The following is a 22,378-nucleotide window of genomic DNA, read 5'->3' as shown; positions in this document are numbered from 1 at the left end:
GAGCTCTCAGACAGACAGCTCCCTGGCCAGGCCTGACGGCTGCCAAGAAAAGGTTCCCCTCCGTTTGTTCTAACCACGACATCAACTTCTCTCCAAGGATGGCAGTGGCAGCGCTGACCCAACCCCCCATGGTGGCAGATGCAGGGAGTCGGTCTGGTATGGGAGACGGGGGCAGCCACCCGGCTGAGCACAAGGAGGTTGTGGCTTGAGGGCTCCAGTGACCAGGACTCAGAGAAGGTCTGGCCGAAGACCCCCAGGGGTACCCTCTCTTAGTTGCCCAGCCAGCCCAGGGCCCCAGGGCCCACGCGCGTGGCCAGGTCCAGGTACGGGCCGTGCTGTGAAGAAAAGGAACAGGAAATGCAGTCCCATTTACTCCATGGGATGGACGCCCCTGGGCTTCTGACGGGCCTGACCGAGCACCTCCGAATTCTATGTGCCCATGAAGCAGCTGGGCATCTTAATGAGATGCAGATTCTGATTTGTTAGGTGCGGGCTGGGGCCTGCATTTCTAACCAGCTGCTGATCCTTGGAGTCACTCTGGAGTAGTGACATTCCAGGCGACCTCTAAGGACCCTTCCAGGATTCTGAAGCAGGGGTCCAAGAGGGAGTCCAATTGGCGCGCACCACTTGGAACCCTGGGGTACCAGGGTAGGAAGGAAAATTGACAGGTGGGCCAACCCTCCTTAATGGAGGAGGCCAAGGCTGTTGCCACCCCTGGTGGAGGTTTCCTGGCTATGAAGGCAGGGAGCTCACCCTGTAAGGGGAGGGGCACCTGTCCTAGGACACTGCTTTGGGGTTGCGGGGGTGGGGGCGGGTAGGCACAGTGCTGAAAGTACTGTGGAAGGGTGCCCCTTGCACCCTCCAGTGGCTCGACCTCAGCACCAGGCCTTGGGTTGGCCTCCTTGATCCTCAGGGTCCTGACAGGTGCTGCCCCCATCTAAGGCTCTGGTTGGTTTGGGGCCCATTATTTAATATCAAATGGGAGTATGTGCTCATTGAAGGGGAGTGTGGGCCTGCTGGAGGTGCGAACACCACCCCTCACCAGGGCTCCCTCCCAGGCTGTGGTTCCTGGGCCCTGCCTCTCCCATCCATCCCACCCCGCTGCCCTTCCAACTGGCCCAGCTCCTGGTTCTAATCGTTCCCCCCCCGCTGCGCCGGGCCTCAGCCCCAGGCTGCCCTCCCCCAGACCCTGACACATCAACTAAACTCAAACTGAAATGCCTTCCCGCCAGCCCTCTGTTACCCAGAAAGTGGAGTTAATCAGAGCATCTCACAGCCTTCCTGTGAGCTGGGGCCTAGCTACTTGAAACAAAGCAAAATACGGGTGCTCCAGCCAGAAATTCCAATGTTGTTGCTGTCAACACAACAGAAGGTGGCAAATGAGAAGGATCAGTAGTTCTGGAAACCTCATTAGAGAACTTCTAAATGAAGGAGAGAAGAAAGCATCACCTCAAACCTGCCATGAGATCCTGGGAAAACCCCAGACTCTCGGAACCTCAGTGTTTCGGTCTGTGAAATCGGGGCAGGCGACTGCCCACTTCATACCGTTCCTCTGGGAACCAAAAGAGATTATGGATTTGAGCCTGTAGTAACGGCATCCTGCCAGCCCCAATGCCCCTGCATGAACCAGGCTCCCTCCCTGCTGCTGGCAGAGGTCAGACAGACACTCCTGGTGGCTGCAGAGGAAGGGTGATGTCCTGCCTCCCCTAGCAGAAACCCCACAAAGATCTCAGAGGTGACAGTTAAGACTTCTTGGGTCAGGCTCGCACCCAGACTCCATGACCTCAGAGGTGTGAAACCGTGAGCGCATCCCCCCATCTCTCTTACCAAGAGGACCAAGTGTGGTCTGGCTGTTGTGCCAGTGGGGAGAGAAGAGACTAATGGGGCCTAGCCCTTCTCATCCCTTGTCCCAGTGAGGTGGGCAGGACAGGGGATAGGGTCCCAGGCTCACCGAGGAAGCAAATGGACCCTCAAGAGGCTGAGCCTTTGCCCAAGGTCACCAGGAAGGCACTTCTCAGAGAGCATCAAGGTGTCCCATGAGAAGACAGTTCTGATGTCGGGAAGTTGGAGACGTACCGGGCCCGTGTCAAAACTTTTCACTAGAGCCTCCACTGGACTAAGGGGAGGGGTAAGCGGGTGCCTTTCCAAACTTGCTTGGCCACATACCCTGGTCTTTGCAGGACCAGGATTGTGCGGACTCAGGGTGGGGCCCCTTCCGTGGGCACTGCCACTGTCAGCTTGTTTTGCACAGGATGTTAAGTGGGCCATTTCCCCACCGAAGTGGAATGCGCGAGACAGGAAGGCTGGCGATGCCTGTGGGCACCCCCAGAGAACGAAGAGACCTCAGTCCACTCGCCCTATTCCCCATGGCCGGGCAGTTCTTGGGGCACAGCTCCCAGCGCTGCCTGCACCGCACCCCCTGGGGATACCTGCTGGGATCTCTCTGGGTCCTGCTGGAACCAAGCAGCTTCCGGGGTGGAGGAGAAGCTCCTGGGGCCTCAACCAGAGCAGTGGGGATGTAATGGGCACGAGGGGCTGCTGCATCTGGGCCTTCTTGCCCCCCACTTTCTTTCTGCTGCACATCCCTTCTCCTCTGAAGGGGGCCCTGCACTCCCAGTGGCTGGCCCCATGCAGAGCACTGGGGAAAGACCTTAGGGCGAGCAGGTTGAATCCATTGCTTTGAGGGGCTCTTTGCAGAGGCAAATTTCTTTTCCAGGCAGCACAGCAGTAAAAAACAGGGGCAGGACGGTTCATACGTGATTTGCACCCTGTTCATAGTGTATACTTCTCCCCCAACCTAAGTGGACTGGAGCCCTGGGCTAGAGGGAGGAGGGCCAATTGAAGAGGGTTCCCGGCACCATTCTGGGAGCCCCCGAGGAACTAGGGCTGTGGCACTTCATTTACCCTCACACCGGCCCTTGAAGTAGAGTCCCCAGCCTCTCTTACTAGGCCAGAAAACAGGCTCAGGAGCATCAGGGACTGGGAGGGGCTCTCCCAGCATTCTGATCTGGAGCCGGCATGACCTCTGGCAGAGGCACGGGGGACATTCCCAACCTGGCGATCCCAATGCTGGTGTGTGGAGTCTGGTGGCCAGCATGGACCCAGACACCTGCATTTTCAAAGGCCTCCCCAGAGAGTTTGATGATGAGACCCGGGAGGAGAATCCTGATTGAGTGGCTGGTAACCTCGCATTGCCAGGGACAGTGGGCCTGGGGACTTTGGGCTTTGAGCCCGGCACATGCCCTCTGAGGCTGGCAGGAGGGCAGGTTAGGTGGCTGTGGGGGGAATATTCAGGCAGCAGTGGAAGTGGGGGTGACAGCAAGCCCAGGCAGGCTCGGCTCGCTGTGGCCGCAACCTCTCCTGGCTGGCTCCTCACAGGGCTGACAGCTTACTGGAGTTAACAGTAATAACAATGGTGACAATGATTTAATGACAGGTGACACTTACAAGCAGTTACTATGAGCCGGGCATACACGCAATAACTCATCTACACTCCACAAGCGGAGGAAGGAGCTGTTATTACTGTACCCATTTTACAGATGAGGACACTGAGGCACAGAGAGTAAGGGCTTGCTAGGAAGTGATGAAACCAGAATTCAAACTTCAAGAGCCTGCACTCCTTCCTGCTGTGTGGTCCCAGCTTTGCAGTTCCCTCTTGTATCTGCGGTGGTAGGCGCAGTGCCTGTACAGAGCTGTGCTCACGCGTCTCTCCATCATCATCATCATCGTCCTCCTCCTCCTCAGGCCACCACACATGGGGGCTGGGGGCCCGCAGCAGGCTATACCCAGTGCCACACTTCCTCTTCTAAATGTCCCTACAACTACAGAGGGTCTATAAAAATAACTCCCCTGCATAAAGGGCTTAGGATGCACCAGACATTGTGCTAAGAGCCTCACCTCATTCTCTTATTCCACTGTCAAGAACACCATCATTGTCTCACAGGTGAGGCTCAAAGATGTACAGAGACTCAGCCCAGGTCACAGTCGCAGCAAGTCACCGGGGGTTGACCTCTGACCTATCCAGCCCAGAGCCTGGGTCCTCGACCACAAAGCCCTCAGCCCCCAAACTTTATCAGGCAGCCGACAGAGGTAGAGAGGGATTTGCTTACCAACCATACAACTTCAGGGTGGAGCTCAGTAGGCGCTGGGTCGCTGGGTTCTGGGCTGGTCCCCGTGTACTTCGTTTATTCACCCACTCAGACGTTTAAGTAACGCTTACTGTGCCCTCGGTACGTGCGTGCCCCAGCCAGACGGGGTGCTGGGGGCAGAGTGGCGCACGTACCCAACTGCAGTCCTTACAGCCCATTTGCCCGGGGAAATGCAGAAGTAAACACTCCTCCCCGGGCAGGCGGGGGACGGAGAGCACTGGGTGGGCTAAAGGGCTGGGTCGCCCTGCAGTCTGCGTTCTGTCTCTGTCCAGCATCGCTTGCCCCTCACCCTGACTTTCCTTTGGGGGAACTACACCCTTCCCAGATAGTTTGAGGCCAGCCTCTGGAAATGGGCACGTGATCAGGCCTGGCCAATCAGATTCCCCTTTCCAGGTGTAGTCTTTGCATCAATGGGGGGAAATGGCAAACATCATGAACACCTTTAAGGTGCAAGGAAAATGGGACTGGGAGGGGGTGGTCTTTATTAACCTGCTAACAATAAACCTAAACCCAGATGCCTCCATCCTACTTAATGGTAGTAATGGACAGTCAGCCCATTTAAAAGAATAATAAGGGGGCGCCTGGGTGGCTCAGTCGGGGAAGCATCCGCCTTCACGTCAGGTTCCGAGGCGTTCTGATCTCACGTTTCGTGGGTTCGAGCCCCACGCCGGGCTCTGTGCTGACAGCTCAGGGCCGGGAGCCTGCTTTGGATTCTGTGTTTCCTCTCTCTCTCTGCCCCTCCCCAATTTGTGTGTGCTCTCGTTCTCTTTCTCGCTCTCTCTCTCGAAAATAAATAAACATTAAAAAAATATATAAAAGAACAATAAGAAAAGGATAGTTGGGGTCTTGCCTCTGCCGGCCCCACAAACCCTTATAGTCACTGGCTCCAACTAGCCTAAGACCAGAGCAGGGTGCAGGGAATAATCTCAGCTCCCCCCAGCCTCCCCCAGACCCCCCCTGCCTGCTGCTTCCGTCTGCCCGGGACCAGCTCTGTGGTGCTCTGTGAACAGCAAGTTAGTTTCAGCCTGCCCATCCCCTGCTGTACTGCTTCTGCCTGGGTTTTCCTGCCTTTCAAGGCTGGAGTCCTGCACTGATCCACAAACGAGACACAAGACTACCTCTTGCCAGCCCCTTCTCTCTAAGGGAGACCAACTCCCACACAACAGCAGCCTGGGTGACGCTGTCTTTGGGACACTGTCTGTGAGACCACCGGGGTAAAGGCACCTACCAGCCTGTTTCCCTGAACTTGCGGCTGGGCCACATGGTCAGCATCCCAGCAGGTCTCACTCCCAAGCGCTCCTAAGTCAGAGCAATGTCCCGTGCCCACCCCTGTTCCACCTAGTTCTAGAAATGCTGGTGACTTTTGTCTAAGAAGGAAAGGTAATTGGACTCATAAATATAGGAAAGGAAGACATAATAAAATTACTTTCTGCAGAGGACATGATTGCTTACCTAGAAAATCCAAAGAAATCAACCAGAAAATTACCAGATGTGATAAATGAGTACATACCAATGGTGAGTTATGAGACAGATTTACAAAAATCAATTGCATTCTATATGCTAGTTACATGCAGTTAGAAAAAAAATCGATGGAGAAAAAGTATTTCATTCTCAGTAGTAACAAGACACATTAAATATTAAACATTAATTTAGCCTAATTGTAAGGCGTTTCTTTTCTTTTTTTTTTTTTTTAACGTTTATTTATTTTTGAGACAGAGAGAGACAGAGCATGAATGGGGGAGGGGCAGAGGGAGGGAGACACAGAATCTGAGACAGGCTCCAGGCTCTGAGCTGTCAGCACAGAGCCCAACGCGGGGCTTGAACTCATGGAGTGTGAGATCATGACCTGAGCCGAAGTCGGACGCTCAACTGACTGAGCCACCCAGGTGCCCCGACATTTATTTTCAATGTTAATACTTTTCTCCTATTGGCAAAACTAAACATACATTAAAGATGGCTAATTTAATAAATTTAAGGCAATGCCAAATAAAGACCTTGAAAATATGTCATACACTTTAAAAATCCACAAACAATGAAGGATATTAGAAAGCAGTTTTTAAAGGTAACAATGGTCAATGTCTCCATTTTAAGATATTATATGCTAACTAATCAAAATTTCATCCTGCCTTAAAAACAAAACAAAGATATCTCTGAGCATCAAAACATAAACATGATGGCGGGGCGCCTGGGTGGCTCAGTCAGTTAAGCATCCAACTTCGGCTCAGGTCATGATCTCACGGTTCGTGAGTTTAAGCCCCACATCCAGCTCTGTACTGACAGCCCAGAGCCTGGAGCCTGCTTCCGATTCTGTGTCTCCCTCTCTCTCTGCCCCTCCCCTGCTGGCTCTCTCTCTCTCTCTCTCTCTCTCTCTCTAAAAATAAACATTAAAAAAAATAAATAAACGTGATGGTAACGGATTATAACACACTGGAAAGAAAAGAATCCATGAATCCATAGTGATACTCAGAAAAGGGGGTGAAGAAACGATCTTCACTGAACAATGCTCTATCTCTAGAAGGAATGACAGAATTGGAAAAAAGTCACCATTTTGCAACCAGCTTTGTAATTTATGCAGGCAAGGAGCATCAGCAGGTGCTAAAGCCATTGTGTGAAAAGCTGTTGGGGAACCAAATATTTACACTGTCTCAAAGCACCATCCCCCACATTGCTTATTAATTATAAAGGGGAAAAGGTACATTATATTGAAGGGATCAGGCAGGCAGGGCCTTAACCAAGTAATTAAACTCAGCATCACCAATAAAGGGACAAAACAATGTCCCTCATGTGATGCTCTGAGAGGTCCACACTCACCTCTCCTTGACAAAAATGCAAGGAAACAATCAGACATATCTAGATTATGGGACAGCCTACAGGACAAGTGGCCGAAACTTGAAAGAAAATGCGAATGTTATGAAAGCCAAAAACAAAACAAAACAAAACAAAACAAAAAACAGAGAGAGTTCTCATTTCAAGGAGATACAAGAGGCAGCATCTGCCAAACCAGATGCAATGTGTGATCCCTGACTGCATCCTGCATCAGAAGAGAAAGCAGTGAGGGAAGGAAAGTTTGAGAACAACTGGGGAACTGTGAACACAGACTGAACCTTAGATGATGCTGTTGAATTACTATTAAGTCTTAGGTGTGGTGATGACTCTTGTTTAGGTAGGAGACTGTCCTTGTTCTTTATACTCTAAAGTGTTTTTGGGGGAACCTGTCAAGACATCATCGCTTAAAGTGCTTCTGCAAAACAAAACAACACTAAAGGAGATAAATTATATAGACAGATAATCGCTGAAAGAGTAAAAGAAAAAACAGATGTGACAAAGGTGAACAGTTGGTGAATCTAGGAAGGGCATATCTGGGTGTTCATCGTATTCTTTAACCTTTCCTTTTGAACACAAAGGATGAGAAAAAAAAAAAAACAGAAAAGGAAAAACTAGTGGAATTCAGTTCTCGTTTAAAAATAAATTAAACATATTAATAGAACTGAATGTTGCACGAACTTTGTAATCAATTCCAAGTGGGTAAAAGCTAAACATTTTTACCAATTGGAGAGGGGTTTGGAAACAAAACAACTTATTCTTGCTAGAGATGGGAAGTAAGTTCCTAACATCTGTCAGAGAGGAAGAATTTCCTCTGTTCTTCAAGATCCTTCCAGCTGGACTAAGAATCAGATTAACAGGGGGTGCCTGGGTGGCTCACTCAGCTGGGCGTCCAACTTTGGCTCAGGTCATGATCTGGCAGCTCTTGAGTTCGAGCCCCACGTCGGGCTCTGTGCTGACAGCTCGGAGCCTGGAGCCTGCTTTGGATTCTGTGTCTCCCTCTCTCTCTGCCCCTTCCCTGCTCGCACTCTGTCTCTCAAAAATAAATAAACCAAAAAAAAATTTTTTTTAATTAACAGAAGAAAAATCAAATTTCATTTCGTACTTATGGGGAATCCACATAGACATGGAAATTCCAAAGAGAGTCAGGCAAAATAAGGTATACACAGGAGAAGGCAGGAGGGGTCTGGGACTTCAGAGAGAAGGAATGAAATTCACAGGAAGATGAAAAAGAGTAAATGTTTGGTAAACAAATGTTTGGGCCCCTCAGAACCACTGGGGCATGAAGAACTCTGATCAAACAGGCTTGCCGGGTTCCGCCCTGTCTCCCATAGCCAGTTCACATCACAGTGTAGTTATCTATGGTGATAGATAGGGCAGGTCCTCCATCTAAATTCTTTTTAGGTGCTCGAGGGGGAGGTAAAGAGCTTTTCCTGAATCTGCTGGGTTTTGACTGTTTTTGAGCTCAAAATAATCTTCATGCCAAAGTAGCCCATCTTGGGGCAGCCTGCCCTTGGCCCCTACACTACTAAAAGGATAATTATAATTAGAAATAAGGAAGATATGATATAATTGAAAAAAAATATTCAAACGTAGGAAAATTTTCAAGTGATAGAACGTGATGAACAAATACAAAAAGGAAGGCAACAGAGCAAGATAAAAAGTGACAAATGCTTTTGAAAAAATATAAAGAACCAATTTAAAAAATAAAGATCAAGTTGGGGCGCCTGGGTGGCTCAGTCGGTTGAGCATCCGACTTCGGCTCAGGTCATGATCTCGCGGTCCGTGAGTTCGAGCCCCGCGTTGGGCTCTGTGCTGACCGCTCAGAGCCTGCAGCCTGCTTCGGATTCTGTGTCTCCCCCTCTCTCTCTCTACCCCTCCCTCACTCACACTTTGTCTGTCTGTCTCTCTCTCTCTCAAAAATAAACAAAAAAAAAATTAAAAAAAAAATAAAGATCAAGAGATACGTCCCTCTTGATTAGTGTTTGGAAGAGATGGATACAACACTTTATGCAGAAGGAAATATGAAGAATAAACAGCAACATGAGGGGCGCCTGGGTGGCTCAGTCGGTTAAGTGTCTGACTTGATTTCGGCTGAGGTCGTGAGCTCACGGGTTCGTGAGTTCCAGCCCTGTGCTGAACTCTGCACTGACAGCGTGGAGCCTGCCTGGGATTCTCTCTCTCTGTCTCTCTCTCTCTCTCTCTGTCTCTCTCTGCTCCTCCCTCACTCACACATTCTCAGAGAATAAATAAATCAACTTTAAAAAGAAGAAGAGGGGCACCTGGGTGGCGCAGTCGGTTAAGCGTCCGACTTCAGCCAGGTCACGATCTCGCGGTCCGTGAGTTCGAGCCCCGCGTCGGGCTCTGGGCTGATGGCTTGGAGCCTGGAGCCTGCTTCCGATTCTGTGTCTCCCTCTCTCTCTGCCCCTCCCCCATTCATGCTCTGTCTCAAAAATAAATAAACGTTAAAAAAAATTTTTTTTAATAAAAAGGTGAATATTATGGTATGAATTACTTCTCAATTAAAAAAAAAAAGGGGCGCCTGGGTGGCGCAGTCGGTTAAGCGTCCGACTTCAGCCAGGTCACGATCTCGCAGTCCGTGAGTTCGAGCCCCGCGTCAGGCTCTGGGCTGATGGCTCAGAGCCTGGAGCCTGTTTCTGATTCTGTGTCTCCCTCTCTCTCTGCCCCTCCCCCGTTCATGCTCTGTCTCTCTCTGTCCCAAAAATAAATAAACGTTGAAAAAAAAATTTTTTAAAAAGAAGAAGAAAAGCAACATGGGGAAACGCAAACTCATTAGTGATCAAAAGTGAAAACGTAAACAAGTTGGGAATACCATTACATATTACACATCCACATCTCCCACACTGGCAGAAACAGATTTAATGTTGCTGGGGATGTGGCGAAACAGGCACCCTCATGCCTTGGGCAAATCGTCTCAGAGGCAGGGGAGGGCACAGACAGGGAGACACCGACCACCAGACCGTCGGATGGCCCAGAAGCCCAAATGCCTCTGCCTGGAGGAGCAGGCAGGCACCTGACTCCACCCACTAGTGTCTGGGACGTGGCAACAGGTGTCTCCCACTCAGGGTCAGGGTTTTGAGAAGCCCATAGCAGAGGCCAGTCCTCTGGCTGGCAACCGGGTGCTGGGCCGAGGACAGAGCCCAGGCAGCTGGGATGCTGGGGTCTGTCAGCATTACCGAGGAAGGCCAGCCCAGTGTGGAGTGCAGGTGGACCACTTAGGGGGAAGGCCCAGGACTCCCCCCTCAAGCATTCCCCCCCCCCACACTCTCTTGGGGCATCATTGGGGAGAACTGTTTCCTTTAGGCTCCGCCCTTCCTCCCACCAGCTCAGGGGCTGGGTCCTGCAGAGGCTGCCAGGACCCAGGAGTTGACCAGCCAGCCCAGGTACCTCTTCAGGTGTGCCAGGCTCAGTAAACTGTGTGAGGCAGACAGAAGTCTGCGGAAACACTCATAGTGGCTGGTGGGAGGGCCAATCCTGGGACCTGGATTAAACAGAGAGGTGACAGGGCTCCCATCTGGGACTCAGGGCCAGGACATAGCGTTAGGTGGAAAGGGGCCAAATAAGGCATATGCACTGGTCACAACCACATGTGGGTCACTGCCAAGGACACAATATGGATATTAAGGCACAAAAATGCAGTTTGGTGCTCGTTAGCTTTCTTGTCCTACAAAGTTGTTTAAATGCCTCTGGCCCTATAAAGTTGCTATAAATCGACAACAATATTTGGAACTTTTTTTTCTTTAAAATAAAAAGCGGCTGTCCTCGGAGGGATTCCTCATGAACCACGTGAGCCGTGCAGGTGTGTGCACATCCTCGAGCTGGGCTCAGGCCCCATCACCCAAGCCACCTAAGTGGGGGGTCACAGGACACGCATGAGGTGACGTTCTCTCCTGCTGATCGAGCACGGCTGTGAAGTCCCATGGATAGCCTGGAAGTCACCCTCTGACCCTGCACTTCTCTCCATCACCTCACCTACTTTCTTCCTGCCCCTGGACTTGGGGGGGGGGGCAGTGGCCTCCACGATGCCTCCCTTTCCTTCACCCCGTGCTACTGCCAGACGGGTTTGTCTAAAACAACACAGAGCTACGTTATTGCTCTGCTCCAACCTTTTCAACATTCCATCCAGACACCTGCGTGATAAAATCTACCCTTTCCTCTCCATCCGGCCTCCTCCTGCCTGTCAGCTCAGTCCCTGTCCCACCTGCCACCTCTCCTGCCTGGCAGGTCTTTCCTCTGGCATAGCCATCCTTCCCTTCTGCCCTGGTTGACCCTGTTCAAGACTCACCCCGGCCACCCCTGGGAAGCCTCCCACCTCCGGGTAGAGTGAATCTCCTGTCACACCAAGCACACCTGGACAGGTCCCCAGTGGCACCCTTCACACGGAGGGCAGCCATGATTTCCATCTTAGAACACTCCCGACACAACCCCCCCCCCCCACCCCCAGGAGTGAGCTGCTCAGGGAAGGAAGTCTATCCTAACCACCTGTATGCCCTCTGGCCCCAAACCTGACATAGAGCAGGTGCTCAAAAAGATCCCTAAAAGAATGAAAACAGACAGCCCACCCAGAAAACCGAGACTGAGTGGTAACACTGATATTAATAGGTATGACACTTAACCTAATATTATCTCTGCCATACAGGTGAGACTGAGACACCGAGAGGTTAGGTAACTTTGAGTCCCCCAGCTAAAAGGTGGCAGTCACCTTCTCAGACCCTGTGTGCCTGATGCCAGTGCCCTGAGAGAATGTTACAGCCGGCCTGGCCTGAACTGGGATGCTGGGGGAGGTGGAGGCACGGGGAGCAAAAGAAGGTCAAGGCTGGGGCGCCTGGGAGGCTCAGTTGGTTGAGCGGCCGACTTCGGCTCAGGTCATGATCTCGCGGTTCGTGAGTTCAAGCCCCGCTTCGGGGCTCTGTGCTGACAGCTCAGAGCCTGGAGCCTGCTTCGGATTCTGTGTCTCCCTCTCTCTGACCCTCCCCTGTTCGTGCTCTGTCTCGGTCTCAAAACTAAATACATGTTAAAAAAAAAAAAAAAAAAGGTCAAGGCTGCCTGGGGCCAGACGGCCTTCATGGCTGGGAAGGGCCCCCAGTGTGGGCCAAGAAGATGAAGGGGCCTGGAGAATGGGGGCAGGGTGCTGGCGGGGTGTCCCATTTGCAGGTCAGGCCCCCACCCCTGCCCTACGTGCCTGGGGATGATGGAGGATGGAGGAGGGGCACCTGGCAGGAAAACCACGCAAAGTAGTGGAGATGCGTCATCCGCGGGACGTTGCCGGTGGCCTCTCTCCGCCCTAAAACTCGGTCCCCGCTGCCACCTGCCCTTCCATTGCAGCGAAGCCAGCCTGGCCTGCAGGGCCCATCCAGGGCTCCTGGCAGTGCCCTCGTCGTCCTGCAGATTACAACCTACTTCTAATTATGGCTCCAGTCAGGCGCTGCTCCACACACTGAACCCGGGCCACCCCAGATTTAGAAACGCCAGATGAAGCCTCGGATTTGAGGTTCCTCCAACATCAAGTTTCTGAAGCTCAGATCTGATCCTTCTCTTTCCTCTCCTGACCCTGGAAGAACCTGGAAGGGACCCCAACTGCCCCAGCTCCTCCATTTCCTGTGGGACCCTGGGCAATTCACTTCACCTCTCTGGTTCACAGGGTTGTTTCCAGGAGGAAACAGAACGAAAACTATGATGGCAGACAGCACTAATCATTTCTTCACCCCCCCCCCCCCCCCCCCCCCCCCCCCCCGTCCACAGAAAGTCACTAGTGGCTGCGGGAGAAGGTGTGGCCGTTGCACAAGGGAGGCCTATGCCTGGAAAAGTACCAGGCAGAGGAAAGCGATCAGAGGTGCGCTCTCAGGACTGAGAGCAGCAGGGATGCCAACAAGGCAGATGAATGATGATGCCAAGAGGCGCCACGTTGGGTCTTTATGTATTGTCTCCAGCTCTCAACACACACACTCCCACAAATAGGGGTTGTGACCCCCATTTCACAGACAAGGAAGCAGGTCCATCCATCATAATAAGCACCTTTGAAATAATGTAGGCTTTCCCTTCTTAGAGTCAGGCCTCGGCCCTCACCAGACCCAAGGCCAATGTGGGAAGTGTGAAATGAAAACCAGCTAACTCCAAAGAGGGGAGGCCCGGGCTGCTGTGCACCCACGACTCATCTGAGCCAGCCAGCCAGTCTCAGCTCCTCAGCCCTCTGGAAGGTCACCATCTGGCCCCTGCTCCAGCCCTCACCCTCCCTGCCCTTGCTGTGCCCTCTCTACACACAGTCATGTATCACTCCCTAAAAGTGCCAGTCCCCAGCCCTGGATCTGTGCTTAGGCCTCAGGCCTTATAGATACTCAGAAATGCTGGCCGCATGGTGGATGGATAGGCAGGGGAGGTGGAAGGGTGGGTGAACAGATGGATGGACAAATGGGTGGATGTGCAATGAACGGATGAGTAGAAGGGTCGATGGGGAGGCAGATGTCTGGATGGATGGATGAGCAGAGAGGTGGCTGGCTGACTAAGCGGATGTTTAAGTGGATGTGCTGTCCAATGGGCAGGTAGGTGGCTGGCTGGATGGGGAGAGGGAAGGATGAGCAAAATTTGGAGCCCCAGGAGACAGACCTTAGCTCACTGTGTGAAAGAGAGCTCAGCCAGAGCCTTGTCAGAGCAGAACGGGCTTGTCTAGGGAGGCAGTGAGCCTCCATCTCCTGGCAGGGCTGTGCTAGAATGACACAGGCATTGAATGGGCCTCTAACTCCCCTGGTGGTTTTTGTTTTGGTGGAAATCAGTCTCTGATTTACCTGTCTACCCTGTCCAGGTATGTGTTGGTCTTGGATTGGGATCTCCCTGAGGACAGTGGCCACTATAGGCCCATGCGCAATCGATACCTGCTTTTGCAGGAAGCTGGCAATATTCTCTGAGTTTTGTGCCACAGCAAATGAGACTCGAGGCCTTAGATCCCAAGGGAACTTAGAGGTCCTCAAAGCTCTAGTTTGGGCTATGGCTACCAGGAGGCTTACTCTCCTCTTGCATCACTGGTACACAAATGTGTAGAGTCTGAGCTGCTTTGTTCTCCCTGTCTCTAAGAGCATGCAACTATGAACACGGGATCCCTCAGCAGTGACCCCAGGGGTGATATGTTGGTGGCCCTAAGCTCTGGGAGGGGCGCCTCCAAGGATCAGAAGATGCTGGGGGTGGGGGAAACAGCATAGAACAGAAGGGTTCAAAGAGCCCCAAGGCTAACTGGGGGTGGTTCCAGTCGAGGTGCCCTGGAGAGGGCGAGCAGTCATATCAACCGCACGTTCCAGCAGTTAACTATGGCCCTGGCCAGTTCTTACTCTGTGCAGGGAGGAGGCAAGATGGGCCGGGCAGATGAGCAGTCAGCGACCCAGAAAGAAGATAGCGAGGCGAGCGTCTTGAGGCATCTTCTGGGTGGGGATGTGAGATGCCCCGAGCCAGCCCGGTTGAGTCCCTGGGCCCTCACACCTGCGCCTGGCCTCTAAAGTGGGCCGAATCCCACTTTAATCAGGTTCTCTGTTTTTCCCTCATATAAACTCCTGTGTTGTAGGCAGTCAGACCGAAGGGCTGAGGAAGCAGAGGGAGGAGGTCAAGGGCCTGCCAGTAAGAGCCAGGCTGAGGCGCATTCCTTGGACTTGTGCACCTGCTGGCATACATCTCCGCGTGGATGCCAGGCACATCTCAGGTTTCACAGGCTAACGTGGACCTCCTGACTCCTTGCCCATCCCGCCTCCAGCCTCAGTCTTCCCCATCCAGCAAATTCTCCAAATTCTCTCCTTGTCTCACACCCTCCTTCCAGTGGGCTCGACTGTCCAAATCCAGCCACGTCTCCGTTACCGCTGCCCTGCTCTGTGCCTCCAGCGTCTCTCCCCTGGATGAGGTGACCGCCCGCCTGTGGGAGCCCTGCTTCCCCCTGCCCATCTCCCTTTATTCCTCTTGCCTCACAGGCCACCTGCCGTGTCTCTAACCCCCAGGCCTCTCCTGCCGCTGCCTGGGTCAGCCACCCTCACATATCTGCCAGCTGCAGGCAGTCCCCCACTTCATTCCAGCCTCTACCTAAATGTCCTCCTAGAACACAAGTCACTCAAAGGGCAAGAATCTCCTTTTGGTTTTGTTTCAGTACTTTGTTGCTTCCTAGTACCTACCACCACCTGTTAGTAATTTTTATTCCTTGGCTTGTGTCTTTCCCAGCTCCAGGCCACTCGGGTTTTCCAGTGCCTGGAAGGGTTTTGGCATATAGTAGGCGTGCGAGATGTAAATGGGGAAAAATTTTTTTTTTTTTAATCCTGGAAACATACATTAAGACAGCTCCCACATGCAAAAGGTATTTCCATTAAGACTACTCTATAAGAATTTCAGGGCCCTCACCCAATTGTGTGTGTGCGTGTGAGAAGCGAGCAGTTAGGGCAGGCATGACATTCACTGTTTCCAGGTCAGCAGGCGTTCCCTCCCCCATCCCTCCCTGTTCTGGTTTGCCCAGTTCTGTCATTCCCAGCCAACTGTCAGCCTCCCCTTCAGCGCTGGTGGGACTGCTCAGGGCCTGGGGAGGAACAGGGGCCACCGCAGCAGGGGACAGAGGAGCCCCCTTACGCACTTACTCTGGGATCGGGCAGGAACCCCCCCGCCCCCCAACCAGGCCTGTACAAACGGACCCGTGAACGAGGGCGTTCCAGCCCACACCAAGCGACACGGGGTGGGGCTGGTGGGTGGGTCACCAGCCCCAAATCTGCACTGCCCTCCAAGGCAGGGATGACCGACCCCGACGGCGGTGGAGCCAGCCGGCCCATGGGAGGAGGAGTGCTTTCTCAGCCTTCCACCACACACCCACCAGGTTTCTGGGATCCCCCTCCCGGCCCACCAGCCTGGGGAGGCACACGGGAATCGTCGGCCACAGGCAGAGCGTTGCTTCCTCTGCCCTGCCTCCACTACCACCTTCTCCTCTCTCCTTCCTTGCCTATTTGGTTCTCTTCCTGGAGCTGCAGAAAGTTCCCAGGCCTCAGAGTTGGGGCCATTTCTAAACACCACTCTGCCTGCCCTGGCTGGTAACCCTGAGGCCTACAGCATCCACCTTCAGAGGGTGAAGGCCCAGCACCCAAGGACAGCTCAGATCCTCCGCCCACTGAAACTACTCTGAGGGCACGTCTTGCTGTTTGCAAGGCCTGATTCTGTTCCCCCATTCAGATCTCAACGTGGAGGCACCGACCACACCTGCCCACCACCAAGTCCTCCCCTACCTAGAGCTTTCTTCTTCTCCAGAACCCGGTATGTTGGTGGGGGGTAGCTATACCCAGAGATGTTCACCACATGCATTCAGGCCACGTCAAGAATGTCTGACAAGATGGGCCAGTCCCTGTGGGCTTTCTTCACACGGCCCTCCTCCCGGCACAGCCAAACTGTGATGCAGGCCCGTTGGAGAGGCCGGAGGGTGCTGCATGACTGCCAGGGCCTGCCCCTCCCCGCCCCACCCCCACAGCTGGGTACCTTGTGCTCACCCCCTACGCCTGAGGGACCACAGCCTCCGGGGGGTGCCCAGCGGGGGCAGAAGCGCAGGAAAGAGAAGGTCTCGGGCCCACTCCTGCTCTGCTCCCCTCTCATGGCCCACAGGCACCCCCACCTTTCCTTCGAGGCTCGGAGGACTTGGGCCCTCCTGTTTTGTCAGCTCTGTCATCTGTAGGGTGTCCCCAATCGGGCAGGGCACCTAGAGGGGCCCATTTGCCAACAGAGCTTTGAGTTGCATCATCCAGGAGTGACTTTTGGGGGTTTGCAGGCCTTCCGGGCCCCTGCCAGTTCTGCCCCCACCCCTACCCAAGTCTGGGCCCTCTTCCTCTCTGACAGTATGTCACAGTCTCCTGCTGGATCCGGCCTGTGTTCTCAAGCACACATCCCATCTTGCTGCCTGGCTCTTCCCACTGTCTACGGAGGATGGCTGAGCCTTTCCTGATCTGGTTCCTCTCCTCCTATCACTTCCCCACCTCCCAAGATCTAGCCACAGATGTGGGGAACACGGATGCTTCTTCCCCAGCAGCCAATCCCCTCTCCTGGGCAGACCCCAGCTGTAGTTCACGGTTCCCCTGTCCCCTGTCCCTGACAGCCCACAAATCTGAGGTGGACCCCACCCCAGGGCCGGCCCCTGAGTCATCTTGTCCTGTCCCAGCACCCCAAGCCCTTTGCCAGCTCAGGCAGCGTCGGCATCTCCCTCATGGCAGTCGTGAGTGCAGAGGGGACGTGGGGACTGAGGGAACCCAGCTGGGACCTTTATTTCATCTCCTGCCCAATGTGAAGAAGGAGGCATCATGCCCCAATTCTTCTGGCCATATCTGGGGCAAACGCAAAGACGGGGGAAATTACAGACTAGTCCTGGTTAGCTACAGCTGAGCTACCTCCCCCAAATAATTCACAACACCCTTTCGGATGTGGGAGTGGCCCCCCCCCCCCCCATTCCCAGCAGGAAGGACAGGCCCACTGTGCAGAGGAGACAGTGCTGTGTTAACAGATGGCAGAGAGGACACTCAACCGCTTTTGTCTTGTCTTATCTAGCAAGAAGGATGGTCTTCAAACTGAAAAAAGGAGAGGATGTACAACAGGGAATATGGCCCATCTCTCGCTGCTTTTAAGGTCTTTCGTCCTCAGACTTCTGATAGGATGCAAGGCCGACTGGCAGATCTGAGCTGGACAAGGAGGGTAGGCTGAGAGCACCACACGCTGGTCCCAGACCTTGACCTCAGCCCCAGGGAACTCCAGAACAGTCTCTCAAAGGTGCTTGCAAGTGTTCAGAAAGTAATCGTAGTAACAACAGCAGCAGCGATCCTGATAGAAGGCCTACTTTGTGCAGATCCCAGACTGAGCACTTCCCATATATTAGCTGGTTCAACCTCCACGATAACCCAATGGAATGGAGACTTCTATCACCCCCACTTTATGGATGAATAAACAGAGGCTCAGAAAGGTTAGAGGAAAAAAAGCAAGACATGAGAAGTCAATATGGTTTCAGACCACACTCCTATGTACTTGTCTGCCTGCTCCCACGTATTAGGGACTTCCAGAGTTGGGACAGTGGCATTTCCCCCCATCTTTGTAGTCCTTAAAAGCTCAATCTTTGTGTTTCCGTTACAGGTACTTATGTTTTTATCAAATTTTCTTGTCTTCTCTTTTCTGCTCTGATTCCTAAGCCAATAAATCAGGGGGGATGTCAGAGGCCAACCTAATTTATACATAATACCATTACTAACTCCTGTGCATACTTTATTCAGACTTCCTTAGTTTTTACCTAATGTCCTGTTCTTGTTCCGTGATCCCATCTGCCTTACATGTAGTTGTCGTGTCTGCTTAGGCTCTGCTGGGCTGTGACAGTTTCTCAGACTTCCCTCGGTTTTGATGACCTTGGCAAATTGAAAGAATACTAAGCAGGTGTTCTGCAGAATGTCCTTCGGTTGGGGTTTGTCTGATATTTTACTCACGACTAGACTGGGGTTTGGGGAGGAAGACCGTAGAGGTAAAGAGCCTCTTATCACGTCCCATCAAGGGTACACATTGTCTACATGACTTATCGCTATTGATGTTGATCGTGTGGCTGAGACAGTGCTAGTCAGGCTTCTCTGCTGAAAAGTTACACCTTTAGAAGGCAGCCACTATGCACATCTGACGCTTCTTTCAAGGGGTGGGGAGTTAGGCTCTGCCTCCTTGGTGGGGAATTATCTACATAAATTACTTGAATTTCTTCTGTATAGGATATTTTCCTAGTATTTATTTATTCACTCATTCAATCATTTATATTAGTATGGCCTCATGGGTATTTTATTTTATTCTTTGCAACCCAGTATATTTTGAGCAGTTCAAAGGATTCTGGCATCCCTGGTATTCTGGAGGGAGTTGGTAAAACACAGGTAACCAGCTCTGAGAAGTTCACTGAACGCCATAGCTAGTGAACCACAGCTGTTGACTCTACAGCGCTAGTGGGTTGGGAAATCAAGGTTTCCACTTGAGTTTTGAACACAAAACGAAATAGAAACTGTCCAAGCACATAGAATTTCGAAGGCATCCCTAACTGTGGAGAAATGACTTTCCTCCATTGTAACGTGTAGCGAGGACTATGCAGAATGTACGTCTGTGGGTCTCCGTCAAGGATAGTGTGAGTAGAACCGCCCCTACCAGGCCCTGTCCGTGGTCCTGCCCTGTGTTTACAATCAGCCTGTGGATTCAGAGAGAAGCACTGCTTCTCTACCCCTGCAGGTAGCATAGCATGTGAGAGTGACAGAGGTAGGATTTTAAATTCTCTCCACTGTCTGTTACAATGGGATGAAATGAACGAGATGAAAGTTAATAGGAAAAAGGGCCAAATAACAGGTTTTGATTCAAGAAATTATTGACACAGACCAGAGGCCTGCTCTCTTCAGCAAGCCAGGATTATTAAAATTTTGTTTTAAAAAAGGGATTGCATTAGAGTAGAGAGACCTAAGGGTCACAACATTGATGCACTGCACAGTCGTAGAGAGGAAACTGGTTTAAACAAAACAGCAAAAATGGACATTTTGGGGCCAAACAGAGAAATGTGAACAAGGTCTGCATATTAAGTGAGATGAAAATTTACTGAAGCAGAAAGTGCTGATCATTTACCGGGAAAAAAAAAATCAGGTTAAAAAACAGTATGCACAGCATGATCTCATTTTATGGGGGAAATCTACATATAAGCATAGAAACAGTTCTGGAAGGATGTAACCAAGGTGTCACAGTGGAGCTGCCTGGGAGATGGGAACATAATACCCACATTTCTAATTTCCTACAGTGCATACAAACTGCTTCTCTAATATGATTATGCTGTAAAAAGAAAGAAATCACTGACCCTTCTCCGGGACCTTGGGGAATCCTGGTTTGGCAGAGGTTTCTAAGAAAGATCCCTGGGGGTCTGGATGGCCAGAAACGTAATATGAATGGAAAGTGTTGTGCACCATGCACAAGGCAGCCTCCTGGGTGTGTGTCAGGTGTTGGGGTTGGAGCAGTCCTGGGGGTCTCCTGACCCAGGTCCTCTGTATTATTACTAGGAAAACTGAGTCACACAAATTAGTTGATGGCAGCTCCGGGGCCATAAGCCAGAGATTTAGCCCCTACCAGGTCATATGGAAATGGCTGGGGCTTCAGGAACAGAGGGTATTCGACCTGGAGAAGTGAAGACGGGAAGGGGTGGATGGGAAGGAGCTAAGGAGGCAGGAGTGTTCTTTTCAAATATTTAAAGGCTGCCACACAGAAGAGAGACCCATGTGAGTCCCTGTGCAGAACCGAGATGACTACGTGACAAGCAGGTTTGGCTCTAAGAGTGCAGGAAGGAGAAGGTTCCAACAACAGCAGCTGTCCAGCTCAGGGATAAGGTGGTGACGCTTGCTGGGGGATCAGGGGGCCTCCTGCACAGATTGCTGGGAGAACCGCTTTGCTATTCGGGAACTCCGGGTTCCATCAGAGCCAGGCAGGTGCTTCCCCCTGTAGCCTGTGTCCTGGGAGGAGTGCTGGGGCTCTCCCCATGCTAAGGGGCTGCTCGGCTGGCCTCGGAGACAGCCACTGGTGAGGGCGAGGGGCTTGGCTGGCCTTTGGGGAAGAAGATCCTGATGGCTGCAGGAAATGTGGACTCTCACAAGAAGCACAGCAGCGAGCTTCCTGGGATGGGGTAGCTGACTCCTCCAACTTGATAACCTGCCTCATCCTCTTCCACCTATTGCTCCCAGGTCCTGGCCATGCCCAGGTGCCATGGAGAGACGGGTGTCTATCATCTCCCCCTTGCCAGGTGGCAGAGAGGCACGGGTCCAACCTAACCAAGTCCTGGCTTCTCCCATGTTCTGGAATGCTAGGCACGAGGTGCCCCAGGAACAGAATGCCAGCCAGTGCCCATCTGATGCCCCCGGTGCCCACGCTCCCCACGCAGAGGCTGAGGCCTTAGGTGGCCTTGGAAACTCAGGGCTTCTGTTCCCAGGAGAAAACCCCTGACCATGTCAGAGTGGGCAGTAACTCGAGAATGAGGACGCTCCCCGTCAGGTGGGTGTCCTGCCCTCCCTCCCGGACCCAAGTCACCAGTCCTTGTGCCCATGGCACGACAGGACACTGGTCGAGGGAGCATTTATCGCTATTCCTCCCGCTACCCCACTGGCAACACCCACCCACTGATTCTGGCCCTGCTAACAACCAACAGAACTCCTGGTTTCCCCAAATAGACGCGGGCCTATCGCAGGGGACACTGCAAGCTTGGCTCTGGCTGGCCTGCCGCAGCTAACACAGCCAGCTGCCAGCCAGGCCTGCCCATCGGAGCCCGAAAGAGGGGTCACCAGGTATCATCCTCCTCCTGGGTGCGAGGCCCGGTGGGTGCAGTCCGGCTGCAGCGCGCTCCCAGTGGGCCCGTCCACCCACTGGCTGGGCCCAACGGGGCGCACGCCCCACCCCCCGCCGCCCCCCACCGCGTCCTGGAATTCGGTTCCCACAGACCCGGGCCGGCTCAGTCTCCGCAGGGGCAGGGAGGGCGGGGGGTCCCGAAGCCGGGTTCTTGACAGCGCCGTCCCCCAAGTGGGTTTTCACACGGGCCAAAGGGACCCGCACTGCGGGGGAGGGAAGGTGGGCAGAGAAGCCACCCTGGGCGTGCCGCGTGCCGCTCGCCGCCGCGGGCGCTGTAGTGGGGGGGGGAGCGGGGGTCCGACCGGGCAGGGGGAGGGGGAGGTGCCGGGAGGTAGGGGGCCCGCTCGGGCGGTGGGGGTGGGGGAAAGGGCTGGCGCCGGCGGGGCCCCTCCCGGGCAGGTGGAGGGCAGGGCCGCCGGCGGGGGCCCGGGGACGCGGCGCCCTTACCTCCTCGCCCTGGCCGAAGCGCAGCCCCAGCGCCGCGACGCGCTCCACGCGCAGGAAGCCGTCGGGGTCGCGGCCGCACACCTCGAACACCTCGCGCAGGCGGCGCACGGAGCGCAGCAGAGCCGCGGGGGCGCCCGCCCAGCCCGCGCCGCCCGCCATCCGGCCGGCCCCGCGGCTAGCCCGAGCCCCGCGCCGCCCGCCGCGGCCGCCGCAGCCCGCCCCGCGCCGCCGCCGCCGCCATCGCCGCCGCGCGCCCTCCGGGCCGCCCGCCCGCCCGCGCGCCTCTGCGACGCGCAGCCTCCGCCCGGCGGCGGCCGAGCCGTGTCAGCGGCGGCGCCGCAGCCCCGCGCTCCGGGCGGGCGGGGAGGGGCGGCGGCGGCGCGGAGGCTGCAGACAAAAGGAGCCGCGCTCCTGCGGGGCGGGCCGCCCCCCGCCCCCCGCCCCGCCGACTCGGTTTCCCCCTGCTCCCCCCTCCTCCCCGAAAACCGGAGGGGGGCGCGCGGCCGGTGCCCGGAAACTCCCAGCTGCCCGAAGGCCCCGCCCCCCTGGGAGAAGGCAGACGAGAGGCC

The 22,378-nt window shown here is 53.8% G+C and overlaps 1 protein-coding gene across 1 annotated transcript in view; it reads right to left on the bottom strand.

Moving 5' to 3' along the window:
* Positions 1-22,027, bottom strand: part of RAB11FIP4 (RAB11 family interacting protein 4) — a 120,030-nt gene extending 98,003 nt beyond the window's left edge. Inside the window, exon 1 of the mRNA XM_045488021.1 lies at positions 21,810-22,027. Coding sequence (XP_045343977.1) covers positions 21,810-21,968 — 159 coding nt within the window. The 5' untranslated portion in view covers positions 21,969-22,027. The remainder of the gene's footprint in view (positions 1-21,809) is intronic.
* Between the last annotated feature and the right edge of the window lie 351 nt (positions 22,028-22,378).

The sequence above is a fragment of the Leopardus geoffroyi genome, chromosome E1, assembly GCF_018350155.1.
Source record: "Leopardus geoffroyi isolate Oge1 chromosome E1, O.geoffroyi_Oge1_pat1.0, whole genome shotgun sequence".
Lineage (NCBI taxonomy): Eukaryota > Metazoa > Chordata > Mammalia > Carnivora > Felidae > Leopardus > Leopardus geoffroyi.
Note: the sequence above shows the minus strand (reverse complement) of the source record. Positions and strands in the feature narration are given on the sequence as shown.